This window comes from Loxodonta africana, chromosome X, assembly GCF_030014295.1.
Source record: "Loxodonta africana isolate mLoxAfr1 chromosome X, mLoxAfr1.hap2, whole genome shotgun sequence".
Taxonomy (NCBI): Eukaryota; Metazoa; Chordata; class Mammalia; order Proboscidea; family Elephantidae; genus Loxodonta; species Loxodonta africana.
Window position 1 is genome coordinate 120,992,725 of NC_087369.1, and position 25,381 is coordinate 121,018,105.

The following is a 25,381-nucleotide window of genomic DNA, read 5'->3' on the forward strand; positions in this document are numbered from 1 at the left end:
GGTACCCATCGTATCTGCGGGTTTCCTGTTGCTTGTGGTGTTCAGGGTGGGACGTTGAGACGCGAAGAGCTGTTTGGCAGTCATCCTCACATTCAGAACCCAAAAGAGTAGTGTTTTGTGGGTTTTTGTTTTTTAATTTTTTCCTGTTGGGGCCGCAAGCCTAAGATTGACCTCTTCACACAGGGCAGAGAACATGGATGATATGGGCATCTGTCTGAGGCTGTACTCCCTCCCTACTGGTGTCAGGAGGCTTGGATGGAATAGCAGTCTGTAAGGAGACGGCGGGTTCTTGCAGAGATATGGCAGTGTTCCTTTATGCCAAGACCCTACCTCTTTTGTGACCTTGGCCCTTGAACTAAGATTGATTTTAAGGAAAACCAGGAGCATAAGCCTCTTCAGGTCGCAGTGCTAGTCTTTGATAGGTTGCATGCCAGTTTGCTCTTTATATAATTCCATCCATACCTCTGACATGGTACAGATTCTGCCTACACCCTGCTTCTGTTCTTGAACTGCAAGAAGATTCTGCCGTGGTGAGATTTCACCCACTTTAAGGTGTCTGAATTATGTTGTCAGTGGTATACAGAGTCATTTCTTTTTTCCTTATGTGTCATTCACAGCAGTAACGCCCCGTTTGTTTCCCTGTCAGTGCCGATGCAAGACCCCAGAGCAGCTATGCAGCGTGGACCCTTGCCTGCCAGTGTTCCAACTCCTCGAGGTCTGTTAGGAGATGCTCCAAATGACCCACGTGGAGGCACTTTACTTACTGTAACTGGAGAGGTTGAGCCTAGGTGAGCGATAACATAGAAGGGAAAGATTGGAGAAATTAGAATTTTTCCCTTGGTTTGAGAATAAAGACTTTCAGTACTGGTTGTACCTGTTTGCCTACTTCAAAACATAAATAAATGTTCGTGGCCACTGTCCAAGACTAAGTGCTTCTTCTAGGGTAGAGCTGTGTAGTTCAATATGTCATTTTGATCTAACACCAACTACTGTATCCTCAGAAATCAGAAATTCCAGCACAGATATCTGAACAGAGAAAACTTATATTGTTCAATGGTAGTAGTAATACTAATAACAGTAATCATAATTGGCAGCATTAATGGCCTCTGACTCTAGGTACTTAGATCATCTCATTAAATCACACAACAAACCTGTGAGATAGGTATTATTATTAGTCCTATCTTACAGATAAAGAAACTGAGGCATAGGGAAGTTAAGTAGATGTGCCCAAGATCACACAGCTAACAAGTGATAGAGCCTAGATTTGAACCCATACAATCTGAATCCAGAACCCATGTTCTTTGTCACGATACTATATTGCCTCATTATATATATATAATGAATATCTGTTAATTCTTCCCTAATTGTGAGTGCCCCAACCAAATATGAAATTATCGTATACATGAATTTATGTCTCTGTAGCTTCAACCTATTTGGTTTTATTATCTTGTTAGCATTGGTACATTGACGTTTGCATCAGTTCTTTGATTTTACTTACTGATCTCCCGGTTTACTCTTTCTTCTTGTATTGTTCTGTTTTTAAATACAACATTTTTCTCCATCTCTAGAGGTTACATGGGACCACCCCATCAGGGTCCACCCATGCACCATGTCCCTGGCCATGACAACCGTGGCCCACCCCCACATGAGATGAGGGGAGGGCCATTAACAGAGCCCAGACCTTTAATGGCAGAGCCGAGAGGACCCATGATCGATCAGAGGGGTCCACCCTTAGATGGCAGAGGTAAGAGGAGTCCTTGTCACAAGGCTAACTGGTAGTTGTGTACTAGTAATGACCCTGGCTGTCTTAGACTCTAACCTGAGATAAAGAATGCTGAGGAAATGGGGTTGGCAAGCATTTTTAAGGTTTAGCTGCATATCTGAGAAACTGGGGAGGAGAGAGCAGTCTCAGTTGGGAGGCGATATAAATAAAGGCGTAGATTTCTATTTTTCTTCGATTGTTGGTTCTTGCAGTAAAGGAGAATAGCTATACAATAGTTTCTTACAACTTTCTCTACAGGTGGAAGAGATCCCCGAGGAATGGATGCGCGAGGGATGGAGGCACGAGCCATGGAGGCAAGAGGATTGGAGGCCCGTGCGATGGAGGCCCGTGCGATGGAGGCCCGTGCGATGGAGGCCCGCGCGATGGAGGCCCGTGCGATGGAAGTCAGAGGAATGGAAGCCAGAGGCTTGGATACAAGGGGCCCAGTCCCTGGCCCTAGAGGCCCTATGCCCGGTGGAATCCAGGGTCCTGGACCAATTAGCATGGGGGCCGTTGGTCCCCAGGGATCTAGGCAGGTATGTATAGTACTCACTTTTAGCTTCTATATGAAATCTTGATCTATTCAGGAACTGATTATTTAGCCTGATTATTACTGCTTTCTGATTTGGGCTATTTCTCAGTTTGTTACAGAGAGAAGGCTAGAATTTCCCTTTCTTAATTTCTCTGTCACTTAGCATGCTGATTTTCTGGCCACCAAGACTGTAGTCTAAAAGCAACTTTGTCCCACAATTTCGGTAGCTATTCCACTCAGAGCAGAGCCCCTGAAATTTTAGGGATTCGACAGTGCTCTTCATTGGGGACACAAATCAACATCATGTACAGGATTTTTCTGAGGTGTACTTGCCTGGACCTCACCTAAGACCTCACTCTGAGAATCTCTATCAGTAGTTTCTGGGCATAGATGGTTTGAAGAACCTCCCCAAATGATGCTAATGTACAACCCTAATTAAGACCCATGGATTAGAGCATGTGAAGAGCTGTAAGTGTCATTTAGATAATTTTAGGTTTGTAGAAACCTATATTAATTTACCCTCATCATATAGCGTAAGTGAGCAGTGGAGTATGAAATGCAATTTACTAATGGTCACCTTAAAACAATGGAATTGAGTTCTTGTCTCTTCTTTCTCTTCTTTATTTGGCCCTCTCCCACCATGTGAATGTGGTGGTCTGTCCTGTGATTGCGTGTTATCATCTCCTCCTTCTTCCCCCAGTTGGTTATGGGGAGGTGGTATGTGTGTATCTTTCCTGAGTTTTTATATGCTAGCTCTTTCATTCCCTCTAGCCCCTCCACTGTCCTTTTTCTTATATGTGCCTTCCTCTGTGTACTTCTCTCTTTCCCTCTCCCCTATATTTTTGTGTCTTCTTCCTATGTGTGTGTGTGTGTGTGAGAGAGAGAGATTGATTTTGCATATCAGAGCTGGAATGGAACATGTCCAATTTGCTCATTTTATGGGTTTGGAAACTGAGGCATAAGAACTCAGATGACTTGGCCAAGTTCACGCAACTGAACAGTGGCTAAGCAAAGGAATAGAACCCATTATTTTTTCCATCGTACTGCTCTGTCCTGTTATTTGCACCTGTGTGTATGTGAATGTGTGTCTTCCTCCCCCTTTTTAATATGAAATATGAATATGTTTTTTCCAGTAATGTGAGGAATATGTTTCTCTATTGTTTTTCAAGTTATGCTTTTAAAAAACTTTGTTTGTAGGCCTTGATTTTTATTGTGCCCTCTATGATCAGTATGCAGCCTCTGGTGGCACAGTGGTTAAAGAACTCAGCTGCTAACCTAAGGGTCAGCAGGTCAAATCCACCAGCCATTCCTTGGAAACCCTATGGGGCAGTTTTAGTCTATCCTGTAGGGTCACCATGAGTTGGAATCAATTTGTTAGCATTTTTTTTCTTTTATGATCAATAACCTTATAATAGAAATGGTTCTTTATGTCTTCATTCAGTCTTAAAGAAATATTTACTGAGCAACCACTGTGTACCAAAACATGGATCTAGGTACTGGGCATATAGCAATATGAACAAAATAAAGTCCCTTCCCTCATGGAGCTTACATTCCAGTTGGGGAGACAGACAACAGTTACATAATGGGTAGATGTATCATTGCTTATGTAATTCTGTTGATAACACTGGGGAGAAAAAACATTGAAAATAATGCTTGGAAGAGAATTTCTGGATAATGATTTGTTCTTTTATCTCTGCTAGTGCTTGAACTAATTACTCTGTAATATTAGGTATATATAGTTTTCATTAGTAGATTCTATAAAGCCAGTTTGATCTGAGGTGAGGAAAATTACAGATTCTCTCTTCAAACCTTTAAAAAAGTTTTTTGAATTGTTAATATATTCAGCTATATAAATACATAAAAAAAAATACATAGTCACATATAAAAGATAGACATTAAGAATCTTGCTTCCTCCCTGTACCTGTTTTCCCTGTGCCCTCTGCCAACTCCTAGAGATAATCACTTTTATTAGATTTTTATGTATCTTTCCAGCAGATGGAAGCCCTGGTGATGTAGTGGTTAAGTGCTACGGCTGCTAACCAAAGGGTCGGCAGTTTGAATCTGCCAGGCGCTCCTTGGAAACTCTATGGGGCAGTTCTACTCTGTCCTATAGGGTCGCTATGAGTCGGAATCGACTCGACGGCGCTGGGTTTGGTTTGGTTGTTTTTGGTTTCCAGCAGATGTGAGTATATATTCTTATTCCCCCCTTCACTGTTCTGTGCCTTGGTTTTTTATGTGACTATATATCCTTAATTCATAATTTTAAATCAGATTTTAAAATTAACTCCAGTCTACCCCATTGGAATCTTGTGAGTAAAAGGCTTATTATTTGGATGGTTACATAATGTACTATCTAAACAAGGATACATTTGAAAGTGAAAGAGGGTACTGTTAATGATTAATCCGGGGCAAGGGCATACACTGGGACTGTCTTAGGCAAACCAGGGTGCGTGGTCATCCTTAGTGTTACTGTTCTGCCAGAACAGGCGCCTCTGGAAACTTGAAGTGGCTGTTATTGAATGGCTAGATCACATCACATTACAGCACCTCAAATTAGCACTGACTAAAGCTGCAAAAAGGTTACGCTCATAGGTGTTTCAGATCTGTGACTAACCGTTAAAGCTCATACCAGTCTCTGGATTCAGCAGTGGTAAAGCACAGAAAGAGTGATATCCTAGCAATCTGTATAAAGCTACACTAGTGCTTCAGTTCTCCAATTTCCTTGGGAAATTAATTAATGCAGGTAAGTGAAAGTTCCAGATAATAGAAATATTCTACCAAGTTTTTAAACTAGTTTAATGAAAAATAACTTATAAAGTGTCTTGTATGCTTCCTTCCAATCTTAAACAGGATACAGAAAATAATTTTAATCTTTGTTGACTACTAAAGGTCATTAAATGTATCCATTACTGTATATGCTATAATATACCTCAGTAAGCATACTAAGCATCACTATCTCCTTTTTTGGTTTCCGGTCTCCTTCACTGTCAGGCTGTCACCCAGCTCTCCAAATTGCTGTCATGATACCTGCTCCTAACACTTGTTTATCCTGCATTTGTTTTATGCTTTGCTGTTTCTAATCTGCTGGGGAAGCAGGTACCAAGTCTGTTAACAGTGTGTATTTAATAAGAGTACGTAAGCTCTGGGTGAATGCCTGAGTGTGAACATAGCTCTAGTGTAGGGCCCTTTTAGCAGTTATTCTAGGTGCTTGGAAGCCTTTTACTTGCATTCTGGTAGTCTTCCAAAGGGCTGGACTCACTGAAAATCTTAAATTTGGAGAAGTATAATGTAACTGTACTTTCTTCTTTTAATTCAGGTCAGTCATTTTTCTTGGTCTGTATTTAGTGAACACATCTGTAGCATATTCTCTATGAAAAGCTAGAAAAAGCAAATGTTGGGCTAACAGCACTCTTTTCCCCAGAGGCCTTCCCATCTCCTTTTTGCCTCTGGCATTATGATGGTCTCTGCCTTACTTGTGGGATAGGGCCTTTTGGACAGATTACCTCTGTCTGATTGAACTAGGGGTAGATGTTATCCCTGTGAATGTAGTTTCCCCTGCGGACCAGCAGACGTTATCTCTTAGAATCTAGTGGCTTTCATTTGTGTTTCCACTGAGTGCTGGTTTCCAGGGTGGCTGAATTTTGCTTGATTTGACGATACCCAGTTGTATCATATTTGTTAATAATGCTGAAGCCGTTGTAAGAGGTGTGTCTAACTTGCTCATTAATCTCCGGCTAACCTCTGCCTTCTGCCATTGTTAATAGTAAGAAGATGATCTTCAGGGTCATTAATTTTTTTTTTCATATCCATATGCAGATCTTATTTTGCACGTTGCTAATACTGGATTCTGGTTACTCATACATGAGAAGTTCAGAAAATCTCTCCTCATCTCTCTTTATGCACCTAGGTCCCAGTCATGCAGGGAGCGGGCATGCAAGGGGCAGGCATGCAAGGGGCAGGCATGCAAGGGGCAGGCATGCAGAGTGGAGGCCAGCCTGGTGGCTTTAGTCCTGGGCAGAACCAAGTCACTCCACAGGATCATGAGAAGGTAAGCAACACTGTTTAGTCTTTGTGATTCCTCTTTTCACAGTTGCCATGTAGAGGTCCTGGGTCCTCAGAGTCTCTTTGGAGGTGATGTTTACTTCCATGTAGAACTCTTTTATCATCTTGTTACCTGAAAGTTTGTGGGCCTGCTCCTACAGTTCTTCAGTGGACATAAATGGCAGCTTATCTTACATTTCACACTCATCCGCCAATAGACTTTATTTTGTGCGTAGGCCAGATCGACCTGACAAACCAAATCTCTTCCTCTCTAAAAAAAGAAATAATAATAGATTCCCTACTAGTGTATCTTTCTGTTTTTGTATTCAACTTCGTGGGGAGGTCATGTCTGATGGAAAAACTTACTAAAAGGAAACTTTCAAAACGGGATTAAAGTTGCTCTCTGGGGGCTTACCATATTAGTCTGCAGGACCTTTGGATTCACGAAGATTCATGTCTGTTTGACATCGTCTAATCTTAGGTATTTTCATTTGTATGTGTTCTTCTCATTGCATCTTTTCTCACCAGCTTCTTTTCGGCTGCTGTTTCTTGTGTCTGAAATACTTCCATTCCCCATTCAGCTCCATATCCCACCACGGTGGCCTTTTGGGCAGAAGCTGATGTTTTTGAAGCTATCATTATTAAAACTCATTGCCTGTTTTCTTCCGCACAGGCTGCTTTGATTATGCAGGTTCTTCAACTGACCGCAGACCAGATCGCCATGCTGCCTCCTGAACAAAGGCAGAGTATCCTGATCTTAAAAGAACAGATACAGAAGTCTACTGGAGCGCCTTGAAAGGTGAGCAAACGGAACCCCACCGGAGTGGGCCACACTCCTTGTGCCTTACGGGTATATACTTTCAGCCTTAACCAACAAGACTGTTCTTGCTAAGGCCCTCAGGCCTCTTACCTAGACTCTTCCCCTTGGGTAGGTCAGCCCCTACAGGGATAGGGTAAAACCATAGACCATTTTCTCAGTTGTTGAAATCAGTGTAATTTCATTTTAACTTTTCTTTCCAAATGACAAAAGTAAGATGTGAGCAGCTCAACAAAATTACTCAAATACAGAAATGTAGAAAGTTAAAAATAAAAACCCCTGCTTTCTCAGTCTCATTCCTCAGACATTACTTCTAAATATACTTTGGTTTGTATCCTTCCAGAATTAGTTGTATTATTTTATTATAAGCTGTCCTATCAAAATGTAGAAAATACAAAGAATTTCGATAAATTGTGTCAATATTTCGGTTTCCAGTGTTTGTTTTATATTGAATATTCTGACGTTAAACTATTACAGCACATAATGTACGGTAGCAAGTGTACCGTTATCCTCAGTTTCTGCACGCTTTAGAGATTGCTGCCCTTACCTTTCTTGTTCATCGGTCAGGTAAAAAACTATCCAGAGAACCTGCCTCACAAATAATCATGTGACCTAACTTGATTATAGGTATTGGTATTTCTTTTTTAATTTTTTCCCCTAACATCCTATCTTTGTATTTCAAACAATTCCATTTTCTAGACACAGTTTCAAATTCACATTGTTCCAGTATCAACTGGAATAATCACCTTTTGAGTTTCTACTTTCTTCCCACCCACATTATAATGCCCACCCGTATGTTATCATATGATAGTGAACTCACATACACAAATTAGCAGCCTCAATAAATTGTATTTCAGAATATTATTGCAGGGAATGAGGAGTTAATGCTTAACGGGTACAGAGTTTCTGTTTGGAGTGATGGAAACGTGTTATCTGAAATATTTACACTTTTTACTGAAAATCTTTGTATTTTCTGCATTTTGATGGGATAGATTACAATAAAATAATTCAACTAATTCTGGAAGGATACACACCAAATGGTGGTGATGGTTATAAGACATTGTGAATATAATTAATGCCACCGAAATGTACATTTAAAATGGTTAAAATGGCAATTTATGTTATATGTATTTTACAGCAATAAAAATGTATTTGTAAATGTCTTTTGTAAATGCATCATATCTAAATTCACACCGAAAATGACCGAACTATAACGGGAAGCTGGCGTAGATGGGTGGCTATCTAGGCTTTTGGTGTGACCACTACTCTAACGTTTTATTCCAGACACCCCAGGTGTTAAGTTTTCTTCACTAAAAGCATAAACTAGGTATTATATTTAGAGGAATAGATAAGCTGTTCCCCTCATTTATTTTTTCCAATTTATTTATGCCAGAGAAGGCATCCCTATGATGTGAGAAAATTACTGTTTTTGGATAGTGGAGGTAGAATATTTCTGAAGGTTCTTTCATTATGTATTCTTGCCTATAAAATACCTCATTTTGGAGTCTTGCACGTTAACCACAGGACAAGGTTTTTTGTTTTTTACTTTTTATTTTGAAATAATTATAGATTAACAGGAAGATACAAAAATAGCATAGTCTCCTGTACTGTTTACGCAATGCTGACATCTTGAATTGCTGTATACAATATCAAAATCAGGAAATTGATATTTTTGCATTACTGTTAACTAGACTACAGACCTTATTCAGTTTCCACCATTTTTTAAAAATCTACATTTGTGTATGTGTGTGTGTTTGTGTGTAGATTTTTGCAACTTTATATGGGCAGGGTTTTGATGTATATTTGCTGGTACTTTGCATATTGTGGCCAAAACGTTGGCTCTCCCTCTAGCCTGTTGTGGTCCATCCTGCCATCACTGATAGGCTTAGATATCATTACTATTACCGCATTTAGACGCAAATAACCCATGCCTTCTGCGTTTGTTTGCCACCTGCTCTCCCCCCACCGCAAGATATTTTTGTCAGTGCTTATGCTGATTTTTTTACGGCAACATGTAAAGAAAATTGGCATAGCAACACTTGTGAAACTACCTCGACAGGGGAGGGAGCAGCTGGCAAATAAATTTAGAAGGCGCACATTATTTGCGTAAAAATACGTAGATCAGTGGTTCTCAACCAGAGGCAGTTTTGCCCCCTAAGGGACATTTGGCAGTGTCTGAGGACGTTTTTGGTTGTCACAAATAGAGGGTGGGGCGCATTACTGACATTCAGTGGGTAGAGATACACTGCTACACATCCTGTAATGCAAGGGCATTCCACACGACAAAGATATGTCTAGCCCAGAATGTCAGTGGTGCTGAGTTGAGAAACCCTACTGTAAGGGATGATTGCTTTTGGAAGGCAGGAGGCAGACACCTTAGAAATCTGCCCCTGGTGATTTGTAGTGATCTTATATATATCCTCCCTCCACAGCCTTTTTATTTTATTTTTTTCCTGATGTAGAGGGAAGAGAACTTTGTCTCTACTTCTAATGGTTTTCTCTTGACTTTATCTTACAGGTTTTCAAAATACCTGGCAACAAATCTGGAAAATAGTTCCATAACTCTGTTGAAATGCTGAAAAGATGACTTCTATATCCTAACCCTTGAACGACTCAGATTGGTGCCAGGTGGAGGACTCCCATCACCTTATCTCAGAACAAAATCACTTCATTTCTGTTGTCTTAGTTTGTATATTTTCTGTGACTTGAAATAAACTTTGAACACAATTTTAGTATACTGCAAATTGATATATATGACCTTTTTGCTTTTAAAAAGCTGTGAAGAACAAGGGAGAAACCTTAGAATTGTTTCCTACCCTTAACCACAGTATTGTGCTTTAATGTTACATTGCCATAGCTCTGCTTCTGCTTTTAAGTTAGCCGTTTGTTCTTATGATGAAAGTATTTGAGAATTTCTCAGAAGCAGTGTTTTCTGGAACTTAGTTTTTGTTTAGTTTGCTTTCAGTGGGAATGATAAGGCTTTGTCCTTTGAGAACTTTCTAGAATTTCCTTATGAGTCTACTGGGATAAAATAGCAAGTTCTTAGAGATGTGAAATGGTCAAAGGCCAACCAAACAAAGAGCCTAGCAGAGCAGTGTGTTTAGAAAAATCCAAATATCAAAATGCATTTTGATGTCAATAGTAGATCTGTTCACACATATAGTTCAGACTTAAGGCAAAGACATGTTAGCACTGGTTATAAGAGACTGTTGACATTTACTCGTCTGTTCTAAAACTCAAGAAAAGCCACTAATTTTTCCCATGTTTAAGGTGAAATAAAAACTGAACAGAAATAAATTAACAAAGTACATTTCATCCTATCTTCTAGGTAGTCACTAGCCTACAATTTACCCTATAACTGTATGTATTCTGGTAAAACATAGCAAACCCTAAAATGTCTATATTTTTCTCATTTATTTTAAGAGGACCAAATGTAGAGCACAAGCTGTCAGATTACCCTTTAGGTCTGCCCCTGCCTACTTCCTTGTAGACAGGCATGAGCATAAGCAGTGCCACTGGCTCTAACCTATGGGTCTTCCAGCCTAGTGTTTTCTCTGTCATAGTGGCATTAAGGGGAAACATGCTTTCTCTCCATCAGGCCACCTTCAAGAGGCTGAGAGTTGCCTTAATAATTAGTCAAGTTCTCCTGGAACTACTCTTGAGCCTGTATTCGCAGAATCCTACCCCTGGGTTAGGATTGTGGTCAGGTAAGCCTGACGTAGGCTTAGAGAATGTAATAGCATATTGCTTACATGCAAAGCAAAAGAATAGAAAGATAATCAACTTCATGAGAGACACTGAAATTGAGGAGTTTTCTACTCTGATATAGACACTGACAACAAAAATTTTCTGGATGTGGTATTTCATATTACAACCTAAAAAGCCAAACTTGCTTAAAACAGCAGAGGAGCTTTCTGAGTATCCTGATGATCCCCAAGTCAGGATGTTGATTATGAGTAGGATTTTTTATTACCATTGCCTTTTCAGCCTAATTCCATCAATATTCAGACCTTGATATGCTGATCTTGGCAGCACTCGTATCTGGAAGTGTAGTGTATCTGGACTTCAAGAGTGAAACTTTCCTCAATAGGAATTCATAAGTTTCAAGGGAACATTAAGATTCCAAATCAAGGTCATTGAAGATCCAGGGACAATTAGATTAGCAGTTGTCTGATAGGAACCATAGCTTCAAGGTTTCATTGTGCATTTTCCTAAAGCCTTATTAGACTTCATATAGATAGCTAAAATCTGGGTGAACAAATTGGCAGCAGCAATGATAGCCCAATCCTTCCCAAGGGAAACACTCATCAGTATTTTCTCCTGATGTCCAGTTAATAAAGTAAATACACTCAGCTACCATGAGTTGATGACCTACCTTTATTGTGTTTGGACTAGTGACTGGAAAAAATAATAATCCTTCAAGCCATATAGGTTTCTGAATAATTAAAAACAATCACTTCTTCATTCTTGGTCACTTAAGGGTAGAGAGATAGTGCCATAATCCTAATTCAGTAGAAACATTCTTAGAAATCTATGAGTTGGATTGTCTGGGCACAATGATGTGTGGCATTTCCAACTTTTAGGGGCCCAGTCTTCTTTCCTCTTAGTGATTCACTGTGACTATTAACATCCCAGGGCAGGTGCAGTCACTGCAGGCCAAGGGCAGATAGATGGTCGAAATAAAAAGCATTTTAATGAGAGAAAGAAAAGTCGTTCTGCTTATGTCACTGGGTGAATAAGTCCTTTGTGAATAGGTAACTAGAAGCCCTACCAAAAAAAAAAGTGTATTAAAATTCTAAACGCTTTACCTTTTAAAAAAACTAAACAATAAATGCCCTTAATAAAAATAGCTGTAACAGCCCCTGTTGACTAAATAAGCCATCCTAAGATGGGGTTCAAGTTTTTTGCAGTTATTTCCAGCAGAACAATACAAACTAATAAGGACATAAACACATGAAATGTACTTTCAAGATTTTCTTCCCCAAATGGAGAGCCCAGAAAAAGTAACAAAAGACTCATTGAGCGGTTAAGAAAATCCTTCACTTTTTGATGAGCAAAAATATTAAAGCCTAAATTGCTGTTCACACTGGGTAAAACCATGTTTAAAATGACAGTAAGAATGTACATCGTTGGTGTTATATGGGGATGGGGTTCTCGGTAATTTTATGTTCATTGTTTTGTTATTTATGTTTATTATGTTTTGTCATTAATTATTCAATAAATTTTTATTTAAAATCACCCTACTTAGAAATCTTCTGTGAGGGTGGGAAGGGAGATTATGAACCCAAGTCCAGGAGATAGGAACACTTGGAATCAGCAAAATCATCTGGGGTTAAATTGTGTAAATGGCAACCACCAAAGCTCTCCTATCAGACTTTGTTGCAGTCGTGATTCTCAGGAAGGATTTATGGTTATTTTCCAAAGAAAGGATCCATGGGCTTTGCAATTATTGTGCCTTCTGAACTTCTTAGGTTGGTGGAGCTCGTGTATGACAAAAGTTGAATGCAATCAAGAGGGAATGCCAGGGACTTAAGTCTCAGAGACACATTATTATCTTTAAGTGGCTGCCCAAACCTGACCAAATAACTTGTTGAGGTTACAAAGGAGAGACAAAATGCAGATTACCATCCCTATTCCGTAATTCAGAAATTTTAGTGGTTGAAATAGAACTGTCCTTTCCTAGAATCTGGACTAGAGTATTGATGGCATTTGTGCAGACTCTTTGCCAAAGTCCAAGGACCACAGGAAAACTGCCACAGACATGCAGGAGTAGAACAGTAAGGGCTAGAATTCAGCAAATGCTGCTGAATGTTAGTGAAAATGGAGAAACTGGGCTGATTGGGTGTGATACAAATCAGCCCAACCTCCGCTAGGCCTCTACTGCCAACAACCTTGAATAAAAATTTAGGTGTTGACTCCCTCCCATGTTCTTCATAGTATTTTTCTAACCTTTTCTGCTCACAACCCTTATCACATTTGTCACCCTCAGCACTCAGCCTTACCTGCCTTGTTGAGAATATGGAGACTTGAGAAATGTAGTATGGTGTAGTGGTTAAGTGCTAGACTCTGGGTCCAGTCTGTCTGGATTCCAATCCCAGCTCTGGCATTTATCCCAACTACATGATTTTAAGCAAGTTTCTTAACCTCTCTGTGTTTCAGTTTTCCCATCCATGAAATGGGGATAAAAATAGTACCAACCTCTTAAGGTTATTTTGGGGATTAAATAAATAACATGTAAAGCAATTAGAAAAATGCCTGGCTCCTAGGAAGTACATACGTGTTAGCTACCCTTAAAGCCATGCTCTGTGATGTGAGCGTATCTCTACCTCAAAATTTCTCACACAGAAAAGGTGGTGTTATTTCTTGCCCAGGCTAATCTTTCCAACTATGCTTTGGGTCTGACCCTCATTTTTCTTATCTTTCTTTTTCCACTTTTTTTTTTAACTGAAATATAAGTCACACACCATAGCATTCACCTTAAAGTATACCAGTTGCCATCAAGTTGATTCCAACTCATGTGACTCCATGTGTGTCAGAGTAGAGCTTGGTGCTCCATAGGGTTTTCAATGGCTGATTTTTTGGAAATAGATTACCAGACCTTTCTTCTGAGGCACCTCTTGGTGGATTCCAACCACCAAACTTTTGTTTAGCAGCCAAGCGTGTTAACTATTTGCACCACACAGGGACTACTTAAAGTGTACAATTAGTACTCTTTAGTATAGCCACAAAGCTGGGCAACCATCATCACTAATTCCAGAAATTTTCATTATCTCAAAAAGAAATCCTGTTCCTATTAGCGTTCACCCCCCATTTGTTCCCAACCGCCTCCCCCAACCATAGGCAATCACTACTCTACTCTTTGTCTACTCTGAACATTTCGTTTAAATGGAATCATACAGTATTTGGACTTCTGTGACTGGCTTCTTTCACTCATCACAATGTCGTCAAGGTCCACCCCTGTTATAGCATATATCAGAACTTCATTTCTCTTTATGACTGCATGATACTCCATGCCGTATGTATACCACATTTTGTTTATTCATTCATTAGCCGATAGGCATTTGGGTTGTTCCCACCTTCAGACTATTACGAATAATGCTGCTATTAACACTGGTGTACAAGTATCTGTTTGAGTCCCTGTTTTCTATTATTTTGGGTATATAACTAGGAGTGGAATTGTTAGGTCTTATGGTAACTATGTTTAACATTTTGAGGAACTGCTAAAGACTTTTCCAAAGTACCTACACTATTCCACATTCCCACAAGCAATGTGGTACATCTTCAATTTCCCCACATCCTCCCCAGCCCTTGTTATTGTTGATAACAGTATTGTGGCCATCCTAGTCGTCTCCTCTCTTTTTTATCTTTATTTTATTCCTATCTACTGGATCCTACTCTGTCTTTAAATACACTTAAATCATCCTTAAACTAAGCATTTCCTGGACCCTGCCACTCCTCCAACACTGTTGACCACGTTTCCCTTGGCTTCTATGACTACTCCTTCAAGTTCTTCTCCATCTTGCCTTGTTTATCTTTCTCCCTTCACACATAATGTAGGCATTCCTGTCTTCTGCCACTCCCTCTCTCCTGGCAATTTCATCCACTCTCACAACTTCAACTATGTTCAATGCAAGTAATATGATAATTAACATAATCTCTTTCGCTTATATACTGCTTTACAGTTTACAGAGCATGTTTAATATATCATCTTGCTTTATCTTCACAACAACCCTGCAAGTGAGTAGAGCAGGCATTTACTAATATAATCCCCATTTTAAAGATGAGGAATCTGAAGCTCAGAGGATTTTCTAGCTCAAGGTCCCAGAACTGGAAAGTGTCAGAACTGGCATTCGAACCCAGGATCATCTGAATGGGAGTCACTAAGTGTTCTCTCCACTGCCTTCATGAAGCCTTTCTGGATCACCCCACGTGACTATAGACTTATCTTCCCTCAGATGTCCATGTACCTGTTTCACAGAGTGTATCATATTCTGCTTTGAGCTGATCGTGTATATCTTTCTTTAAAATGTGTGCACCTTGAGAACAGGAACCATATCCTACTTTTCTTTCAACCTCCATAGCTTCTAAAATAGTGAGTTCTGGGCTTATAGAAGGTAACAAATAATGTTTCTGGAACCGAATTGATCTTCCCCTGCCAACTTCTCCTGGGAGTTTATCTAACACAATCAGCTTAATTCCCTTCCCATTGGAATGCCTGGTTTCATAGCACCAAGTTTTCCTATTCTCTAACATGTTTCAAAACTCACCCAGAAAGACTTGAGGGCCAGTCATCAGTTAACCAGATAATATAATCCAAACCATTTTTACTTTCAGTAGAGGCAATTAAGGCCAAAAGATATGTTTGAATTGCTACAGTTCTCGTTCTCTCTCTCTCTCTCTCTGTAGTATAGATCGGAACTGAGTCTCTTTGCCTCTGTTTGAATAGGGGCTTGCTGGGGCAGCAAATATCTTCTCGTCAATTACAAGATCTTCTCCCTTATTGTGCTAAAATTCTGGATGAAATCTCCTTGATTTTAAGCAGGAATCCAAGAATGGTGCAAATAATATCTGCCACAGAGATCTTTTCCCAAAACTGTTCAACAGGCTCTAATACATTTTCACAATCTGCAAACTCAACTAACTAAAAGAGGACATGCTTACCTTGAGTGAGCAGTAGCTACTGAAGAAAACTCATTGTCCAACACAGGTCTCCCAAAGGAGGTTTTCTGTTTCAGACCTGTCAGGATGGGAGTGACCTTGTCAAAGTTTAATGCTTCATGACCAGCCTGGAGTCAGAGAAATAAGAAGTTAGAAAAAGCAGATCCTGATAGTTGTCTCTTCCTTCAGTCACATTCTGTGTGTGTGTGTGTGTGTGTGTGTGTGGTAAAAATATACATAACAAAGCATAAGCCTATTCAACAACTTCTATATGTATAATTCAGTAACATAGAGTACATTCTTCAAGTTGTGCAACCATTCTCTCTATCCTTTTCCAAATTGTTCCACCACCATTGACATAAGCTCAATGCTCTTCAAACAAAAGCTTCCCTTTCCCCCTCCTTCCCACCTCTAGTAACCATTAATAATCTTTAATTTCTATGCACTTGCTTATTTCCAATACATGACATCATACAGTATTTGTCCTTTTGTGACTGACTTATTTCATGCAGCAAGATGTTTTCAAGGTTCATGCATGTAGTGGCATGCATTAAGGTTTCATTTATCTTTATGGGTGAGTAGTATTTCATTGTGTGTATATACCACATTTGGCTTGTCCATTTGTCGATGGACGTTTTGGTTGTTTCCACATTTTGGTTATTATGAAAAGTGTTACAATGAACATTGGTTGGTGCACAGGTTTCTGTTTTTGTTCCAACCTTCAATTCATCTGGGTGTATACCTAGGATTGAAATTGCTGGATCATGTGGTAGTTCTATGTTCAACTTTTTGAGGAACCACCAAACTGTTTTCCACAATGGTTATACCATTTCACATTCCCACCAGCAATGAATGAGGCTTCCAGTTTCTCTCCACAGCCTCGCCAACACCTATCATTTCCTGTTTTTTGTTTGTTTTTATCATTGCCATTCTAGTAGGGGTCGGGCGGTATCACATTATAGTTTTTATTTGGATTTCTCTAATGGCTAATGATATTTAGCATATTTTCATGTGTTTGTTGGCCATTTGAATATTCTCTTTGGTAAAAAAAAATTTTTTTTTCCTTTGGCAAAATGTCTAAGTCCTTTGCTCACTTTTTGATTGGGTTGTTTGTCTTTTTGTTGTTAAGTTGTAGACTTTTTTTTTAAAATATATTTCAGATATTAGACCTTTATTAGCTATGTAATTCCCGAAAATTTTCTCCCTATTTGTAGCTTGTCTTTTCATTTTGTTAATAAAGTCCTTTGATGAACAAAATTACTTAACTTTTGTAAAGTCCCATTTATCTGTTTTGTCTTTTGTGGCTCATGTTTTTGTTGTCATATCTGATAATCCATCTGCAGTGTAGTGAATTACTATTATATGGCCCTTCTAACCATGGTCTTTTGACTCCCATAAAATGGTTGGGCAGGCTATGCAAATAAAGTGCTTGTGGCCCACGAAGGGGATTGAACAGCTTGCTAATAATGCTAATAAGGTGCATGGAATCCTTGTGGAGTGGGGCTATGCAAATGAAATACATGAAACCCTTATAGGGTGTGGGTCAGTTTTGCCATCCTGCTGGGCTTAAAGGGAGCCAATCCAAAAGACTGGAGGGGGACCTCACTACCATCAAGAAGAAGAGCCAGGAGCAGAGTGCATCTTTGGACCCAGGGTCTCTGTACTGACAGCCTCCTAAACCCAGGAGACAGATCTGTAACACTGGAGAAGGCACAAGATGGCGAGAGGTGGGAGCAAGTGCAGCAGAGAAACAGCAGCAGCAGAACCAGGAGACCAGCGTGAGATGGTGGTGGGCTTCCTCACCCACGGCTACAGTGGGCTTACCGGTCCATAGAGCAAGAGAACCGAGCACCTTCATGCAAGAGGCTTCTTGGCAGAGTGGGGTGCCTCTGGGCACTTGCTGGTGGAGCTAAAAAGCTGTAACACTTGCCTGAGCAGGGCAGAGGCCAGGCCAAGAGCATAGGATCCAGGCTAAGAGCAAGGGACCAGTGGCAGCAGCCAAGAAGAAGCTGTCCTGATCAAAGAACTGTATCCTGAGTTGTTCCTATTACTTCCAACTTGATCCTGATCCTGAATTGTAACCTGTTAAAACCAAAACTCATTGCCATCAAGTCAATTCCAACTCACAGTGGCCCTATAGAACAGAGTAGAACTGCCTCACAGGGTTTCCAACACTGTAAATCTTTACGGAAGCAGACTGCGACATCTTTCTCCCATGGACCATCTGGTGGTTTTGAACAGCTGACGTTTCTGTTAGCAGCCAAGTGCATTAACCACCATGCAAACCTATTACTTCCCTATTAAACACCATGAGTATGATCTGTGAATTCTGTGTGCCCGTTGCAACGAACTATCAAACTCAGCACGGAAGTAGAGAGCACCGTGGGAGAGAGAGCTGGTATCAGAATTGGTAAAAAAAAAAAAAAAAAAAAAGGTTGGAAAGTGAAGGTATATGTCTGACCTCCACCTCATAGGAATCACCAGCTTTGGTCTGATGCTGACGATAAATCTCTCTCCTCTTTCTGAAGTTAGATGAGGAGGTCTGATGCCACACCATTTTTATACCATTGTTAAAAATAGGGCCCTTCAGTTTCCTGAATAAACTGAACGCTTTCAAGACCAGCATAGCAGGGGCAGGGGTTTGGGGACCATGGTTTCAGGGGACATCTAAGTCAATTGGCATAAAAAAATCTATTAAGAAAACATTCTGCATCCCACTTTGGAAAGTGGCGTCTGGGGTCTTAAACTCTAGCAAGTGGACATCTAAGATGCATCAATTGCTCTCAACCCACCTGGAGAAAAGGAGAATGAAGACCACCAAAGACACAAGGTAATTATGAGCCCAAGAGACAGAAAGGGCCACATAAACCAGAGACTACATCAGCCTGAGACCAGAAGAACTAGATGGTGCCTGGCTACAACCGGTGACTGCCCTGACAGGGAACACAACAGAGAACCCCTGAGGGAGCAGGAGAGCAGTGGGATGCAGACCCCAAATTGTTGTAAAAAGACCAGACTTAATGGTCCGACTGACACTAGAAGGACCCTGGAGGTCATGGTCCCCAGACCTTCTGTTAGCCCAAGATTGGAACCACTCCCAAAGCCAACTCTTCAGACAGGGATTGGATTGGACTATGGGATACTAAATGATACTGGTGAGGAGTGAGCTTCTTGGATCAAGCAGACACATGAGACTATGCGGGCACCTCCTGTCTGGAGACGAGATGAGAGGGCAGAGGGGGTCAGAAGCTGGCCAAATGGACACGAAAACAGAGAGTGGAGTTAGGGAGTGGGCTGTCTCATTAGGGAAAGAGCAACTAGGAGTATATAAAGAAAAAATTTTTCAAGGCGTATATAAATTTTTGTATGAGAGACTGACTTGATTTGTAAACTTTCACTTAAAGCACAATAAAAATTAAATATATATATATATATATATATATATATATGTGGCCCTTCAGCCACATCCCTATATTTTCTTCTAAGGGTTTTATGGTTTTAGTTTTCACATTTAGGTATTGATTCATTTTGAATTGGTTTTTGTGTATGGTGTGAGGCATGGATACTGAATCATTCTTCTGCATGTGGAAATCCACTTTTCCCAGAACTATTTATTAAAGATACTCTTCCTTCCCCATTGAATGGCTTTAGCCACCATGTTGTAAATCAGTTGACCACAGATGTATGGATTTATTACTGGACTCTCACTTCTATTCCCTTGGTCTATATGTTTATTATATGCCAGTGCCAAGCTGTTTTAATTACTGTACCTTTATATTATGTTCTGTGAGTTCATAATAATCGATATAAGTCTGATCCCAAAAATGCAAAGACAATTTACATCCCCATTTCCCACTTTTCCATCTCTGACACCAGCCACCCACGTTGTGTTTTCTCTCTCAATGACCCTAACCACCCAGAGTTAGAGCTTTACAAAATGACTGCATGCACAGCCCCCTTCTGTCCACCAGTCTAAAGCTGAGTTCTCACAATTTAGACACTCTTCTAATCAACTGCCAAATAGGCAGGCACAAGGTCCTACTGGCTTTCACTGCCCCAATGGGTTTGATAATTCACTAGAATGACTCACAGAACTCATGGAAAGGGCTATACTCACTATAACCTTCTTAATTTAACCACAAAAGGATATATATGAAGAGATGCATAGGCAAGGCCTAGGAGCAGTTTTTAGCATGGAACTTCATCTCCCCAGAGACATGCCAGTCCTCCCACAAGCATCATAAATTTGGAAGCTCAAAAGAAAGCTCCAAAGTTCAGAGTCCTTCACAATAGTCATTGGGGCCTCAATGTATATGCATGACTACGGCCTTAGTGCATAGTTATGATCAACTCACTTGCACATTTTTAAGTGTTGTCTAGCTGTTTCAGAAAAACAAAGACACCTTGACTGCTGGCAAATTCCAAGGGTTATTTTTTTATATAAGTTTTTATTGTGCTTTAAGTGAAGGTTTACAAATCAAGTCAGTCTCTCACACAAAAACCCATATACACCTTGCTACACACTCCCAATTACTCTCCTCCTAATGAGACAGCCCGCTCTCTCTTTTTGTGTCCATTTTGCCAGCTTCTAACCCCGTCCACCCTCTCATCTCCCCTCCAGCCAGGAGATGCCAACATAGTCTCAAGTGTCCACCTGATCCAAGAAGCTCACTCCTCACCAGCATCCCTCTCCAACCCATTGTCCACCCCAATCCATGTCTGAAGAGTTGGCTTTGGGAATGGTTCCTGTCCTGGGCCAACAGAAGGTCTGGGGCCATGACCACTGGGGTCCTTCTAGTCTCAGTCAGACCATTAAGTCTGGTCTTATGAGAATTTGGGGTCTGCATCCCATTGCTCTCCTGCTCCCTCAGGGGTTCTCTGTTGTGTTCCCTGTCAGGGAAGTCATTGGTTGTAGCCAGGCTTTTGCTGTTATTGATTTCTACTTTTATGGCCTTATGGTCAGAGAAGATGCTTTTTAATATTTCAATGTTTTGGATTCTGCTAAGGCTTGCTTTGTGACCTAATATGTGGTCTATTCTAGAGAATGTTCCATGTGCACTAGAAAAGAAAGTATAGTTGGTTGCTGTTCGGTGGAGTGTTCTGTATATGTCTACGAGGTCAAGTTGGTTGATTGTGGCATTTAGATCTTCCATGTCTTTATTCAGCTTCTTTCTGGATGTCCTGTCCTTTACCAAAAGTGGTGTGTTAAAGTCTCCTACTATTATTGTGGAGTTGTATATCTCACTTTTCAATGCTGATAGTTTGTTTTATGTATCTTGCAGCCCTGTCATTGGGTGCATAAATATTTAATATGGTTACATCTTCTAGGTGTATTGTCCCTTTAATCATTACACAGTGTCCTTCCTTATCCTTTCTGATGGATTTAACTTCAAAGTCTGTTTTGTCAGAAATTAATATTGTCACTCCTACTCTTTTTTGATTGTTGTTTGCTTGATATATTTTGTCCATCCTTTGAGCTTTAGTTTGTTTGTGTCTCTAAGTCTAAGGTGTGTCACTTGTAGGCAGCATATAGGCGGATCTTGTTTTTTAATCCATTCTGCCACTCTCTGTCTCTTTATTGGTGCATTTAGTCCATTTACATTCGGGGTAATTATGCATAGGTATGCATTTAGTGCTATCATTTTGATGTCTTTTTGTGTGTGTTGTTGACAGTTTCTTTTTCCCACTTAATTTTATGTGCTGAGATTTTCTTAATGTATTGTCCTTTCCTCATATTTGTTGTTGTTTTGTTTCTGCCGAGTCTATATTTTTCCCTTGTATTTTATTTTGATGAGTAGGATAGTTTTTCTCCTTTGTGGTTGCCTTATTATTTACCCCTATTTTTCTAAATTTAAAACTAACTTTCATTTCTTTATATCGCCATATCTTCCTCTCCATATGGAAGGTGTATGATTACATTTTTTAAAGCCCCTCTTTATTGTTTTAATGTTGTCTTCTTTTATATAATAACATCGCTGTTACCCTGTTTGGGGTTTGTTTTTTTTTTTTCTTGCTTTGTTTTTTTGGATTTCCCTGTCTGGGTTGACTTCTGGTTGCTCTGCCCAGTGCTCTAGTCTTGGGTTGATACCTGATATTATTGGTTTTCTAACCAAAGAACTTCCTTTAGGATTTCTTGTAGTTTTGGTTTGGTTTTTATGAATTCCCTCAACTTGTGTTTATCTGGAAATGCCTTAATTTCACCTTGATATTTAAGAGGCAGTTTTGATGGATATATGATTCTTGGCGGGCCATTTTTTCCTTCAATTTTTTAAATATGTCATCCCATTGCCTTCTTGCCTGCATGGTTTCTGCCGAGTAGTCCGAGCTTATTCTTATTGGCTCTCCTTTGTAGGTGACTTTTCGTTTATCCCTCGCTGCTCTTATAATTGTCTCTTTATCTTTGGCTTTGGCAAGTTTATTATAACATGTCTTGGTGCCTTTCTTTTAACATCTACCTTACGTGGAGTTCGATGAGCATCTTGGATAGATATCTTGTCATCTTTCACAATATCAGGGAAGTTTTTTGCCAACAAATTTTCGACAATTTCTCTGTTTTTTCTGTTATTCCTCCCTGTTCTGGTACTCCAATCACTCGTAGGTTATTTCCCTTGATAGAGTCCCACATGATTCTTAAGGTTTCTTCATTTTTTGAAATTCTTTTATCTGACTTTTCTTCAAATATATTAGTGTCAAGTGATTTATCTTCGAGTTCAGAAATTCTAGCTTCTACTTGCTCAGTTCTGCTCCTCTGACTTTCTACTGAGTTGTATAATTCTGTAATTTTATTGTTAATCTTCTGAATTTCTGATTTCTGTCTGTCTATGGATTTTTCCAGCTTATTAAACTTTTCATTATGTTCCTGAATAATCTTTCTAATTTCTTCAGTTGCTTTATCTGTGTGTTCCTTGGCTTGTTCTGCATATTGCCTCATTTCCTTCCTGATGTCTTGAAGGGTTCTGTGTATTAAACTTTTGTATTCTGCATCTGGTAATTCTGAGAAGGCACTTTCATCTAGAAGATCCCTGGATTCTTTGTTTTGAGAGCCTGTCATGGTGATTATGGTCTGTTTCTTTATGTGACTTGATATTGATTGTTGTCTCCAAGCCATCTATATGTTATTTTATTAGTTTATGCTTGCTTACTGTGTCATAGCTGCTTGCTTTGTTTTGTTTTGGTATACCCCTATGGGTTGCTTGAGTGAGCTAGCTTGATTATTTTTGCCTTTGGAGCGCTGATGTCCTGTCCCCAGCTGGCTAGAGCTGTTATCAGGTATATCAGTCTAGGAGTCCATTCAGTTTTCTTGTATGAATTCAGCTCAGGTTTCCAGGTAGCTGATCATCAAGTGTGTGGTATAGGCTCTGTTCCACAGTCTTAGAGGGGCAGGGGTAATTGGTGTATATACCAGTATCTGATTGCAGCAGGGCGTCACACTCTGAACAAAGCAGGGGCTGAGAACCGACTCCCAAGTGTCTCTGAGGAAAACATGCCTCTGTTCCCTAGAGCATGCTGGTGGGTGGGTTCTGCAGAGGGACCATGGGCACCCAAAGTTTTTGTTGTAATGACTGGGAGGTACCAGTTAACTTTGGACCCCTGTTGCAGGTGGTTGGCTGACCTGAGTGGAGCTACCAGTCCTTAGATCCCTGATGTGGGTAGGTGAGGACCTTTTTTAATAGGCAAAGCAATGTCAAACGTCAAACACCCACCTCTCCACTGCACAGCTGAAATGGTTGGAGTTTGCCAACAAGGGCCTATTCTCCCGAAATAGGCCCACACAGGTCCACGTAGAAGGGAAAGGTGCTCAAGGTCCATGGACAGTTTATGGCTGGACAGGAGCTGCTTCTGTCCTGAGCTCCCCCGGTTAACGGAGCTAGCAAAATATCTTTTTCCCCCAATTGCAAATTTTTTACTTCCCCAAGGCCAGGAGGATGGCTGTAGGTGCTCACCAGGGTCTATCTCAGGCCTAGGGATTCAGCTGCTGAAGCCGGCTTGCGGGGGGTGCTGTAAAATATAAGCAAGTACTTAGCTTTTGCCAAGGGCGCCCTTCTCCTCAGGTTCCGGGGGTGTAAGTGGGCTGTGTGGCTGGCTGCGTCTCCCTGAGAAAACTGCTGCCGAAAGCTAGGACCAGCCCGCTGCCGCCGCTGCCGCTCAGGGAGTGGTGCCTGAGGGCTCCCCGCGATTCAGGGCCGGTAACTCCTCTCCGCTTCTGAATGGCCTCTTCTTCCCCCTGCCCTTCAGTTCATTGTCTAAGCTTGCCTTTGATGCTCAGGGCTCCCAGCTTGTCACAAATATACTCGTTTCACTTCTTTTTTCGGGTCTTTGTTGTAAAGAGTGCTCGAGGGAAGCATCTGACTATTCCGCCATCTTGGCTCAACCTCCTCCAAGGGTTATTTTTAAGAACTAGAGAAAAAGGCCAAATCAAGTTTTTTGTCCCACATTTTGAAATCAGGAAATGAGGGTCTTCCTACTTTATTCTTCTTCTTCAAGATTGCTTTAACTATTTGGGGTCCTTTGCCATTCCATATTGGCACAGTGGTTAAGCGTTCGGCTGCTGACCAAAAGGTGAGCAGTTTGAATCTACCAGCCACTCCTTGGAAACTCTATGCGGCAATTCTGCTCTGTCCTACAGGGTCGCTATGACTTGGAACCAACTTGACAGCAATGGTTTTGGGTTTTTGGTACCATTCCATATGAATATGAAGATTGACTTTTGTATGTCTGTGAAAGGGGCTGTTGGAATTTTAATGAGGATTGTATTGAATTTATAGATTGTGTTGGGTAGAATTGGCATCTTAACTATGTTAAGCCCTCCAATCCACAAACACAGAATGTCCTTCCATTTATTTAGTTTTTCTTTAGTTTACTTTAGTAATATTTTAGTTATCTGTGTACAAGTCTTTCACATTCCTGGGGAAATTTATTCCTAGTTTTAAAATAAAAATCATATTAAGCCAATAATAGACATTGATTGAAGTTTATTTAATATACAATTTGCAAATTGGGGTAACACATTTCAACTAGGGAGTCAAAAATGTTCCAAAGAAGAGAGAACTTAGAAAGATTCTTTTACCCCTGCTTATCACTAGCAAAAAAAAATTTGTGGTCAGTAGGATTCCATACAGCATTGCCTTGAAGAACAATTAAAATAATTACTGATTTACCCTAAAACATACCTCTAGTCTGACCTTTGCAGTTTCTCTTTTTTGAAACTGACTACACATAGATAATTCTTCAAGAGAGCACAATGCCTCAGACTAAGAGGTTTTTATTAGTTTTTTGACTTAAAGCTGACTTTAGGGAACCAGTTTCCTAGAAATGATGAGTCATGTCCTTTCTTGTACAATTGTTCGAACGTGATACATTGGAACTCTGTGGAATGAAGTTTCTTATGTAGTTTCAGGCAAATAACTTCCTTGGGCATCCCTGGAGAGGAAAGGAGGGGGGATGGGGCTTGTGAAACTGAGAGCGGCCATTATGCAATTTGATGCTATTTTTTATTTGGAAAAAATATACATGCCTGAATTCAGAAGGCATGAAAAAACATATTTAAGAAATGGCCAATAACAATGTAGAA

The 25,381-nt window shown here is 40.2% G+C and overlaps 1 protein-coding gene across 2 annotated transcripts in view; it reads left to right on the forward strand.

Moving 5' to 3' along the window:
- CSTF2 (cleavage stimulation factor subunit 2) overlaps positions 1 to 12,389 on the forward strand; it is a 30,166-nt gene extending 17,777 nt beyond the window's left edge. For both annotated transcript variants that reach the window (XM_003420020.4, XM_064278620.1), the window contains exons 9-14: positions 647 to 788; positions 1,569 to 1,744; positions 2,021 to 2,298; positions 6,202 to 6,342; positions 7,009 to 7,134; positions 9,671 to 12,389. In XM_003420020.4, the coding sequence (XP_003420068.1) occupies positions 647 to 788; positions 1,569 to 1,744; positions 2,021 to 2,298; positions 6,202 to 6,342; positions 7,009 to 7,131 (860 nt within the window). In that variant the 3' untranslated portion in view covers positions 7,132 to 7,134; positions 9,671 to 12,389. The remainder of the gene's footprint in view (positions 1 to 646; positions 789 to 1,568; positions 1,745 to 2,020; positions 2,299 to 6,201; positions 6,343 to 7,008; positions 7,135 to 9,670) is intronic.
- Positions 12,390 to 25,381: the final 12,992 nt, after the last annotated feature.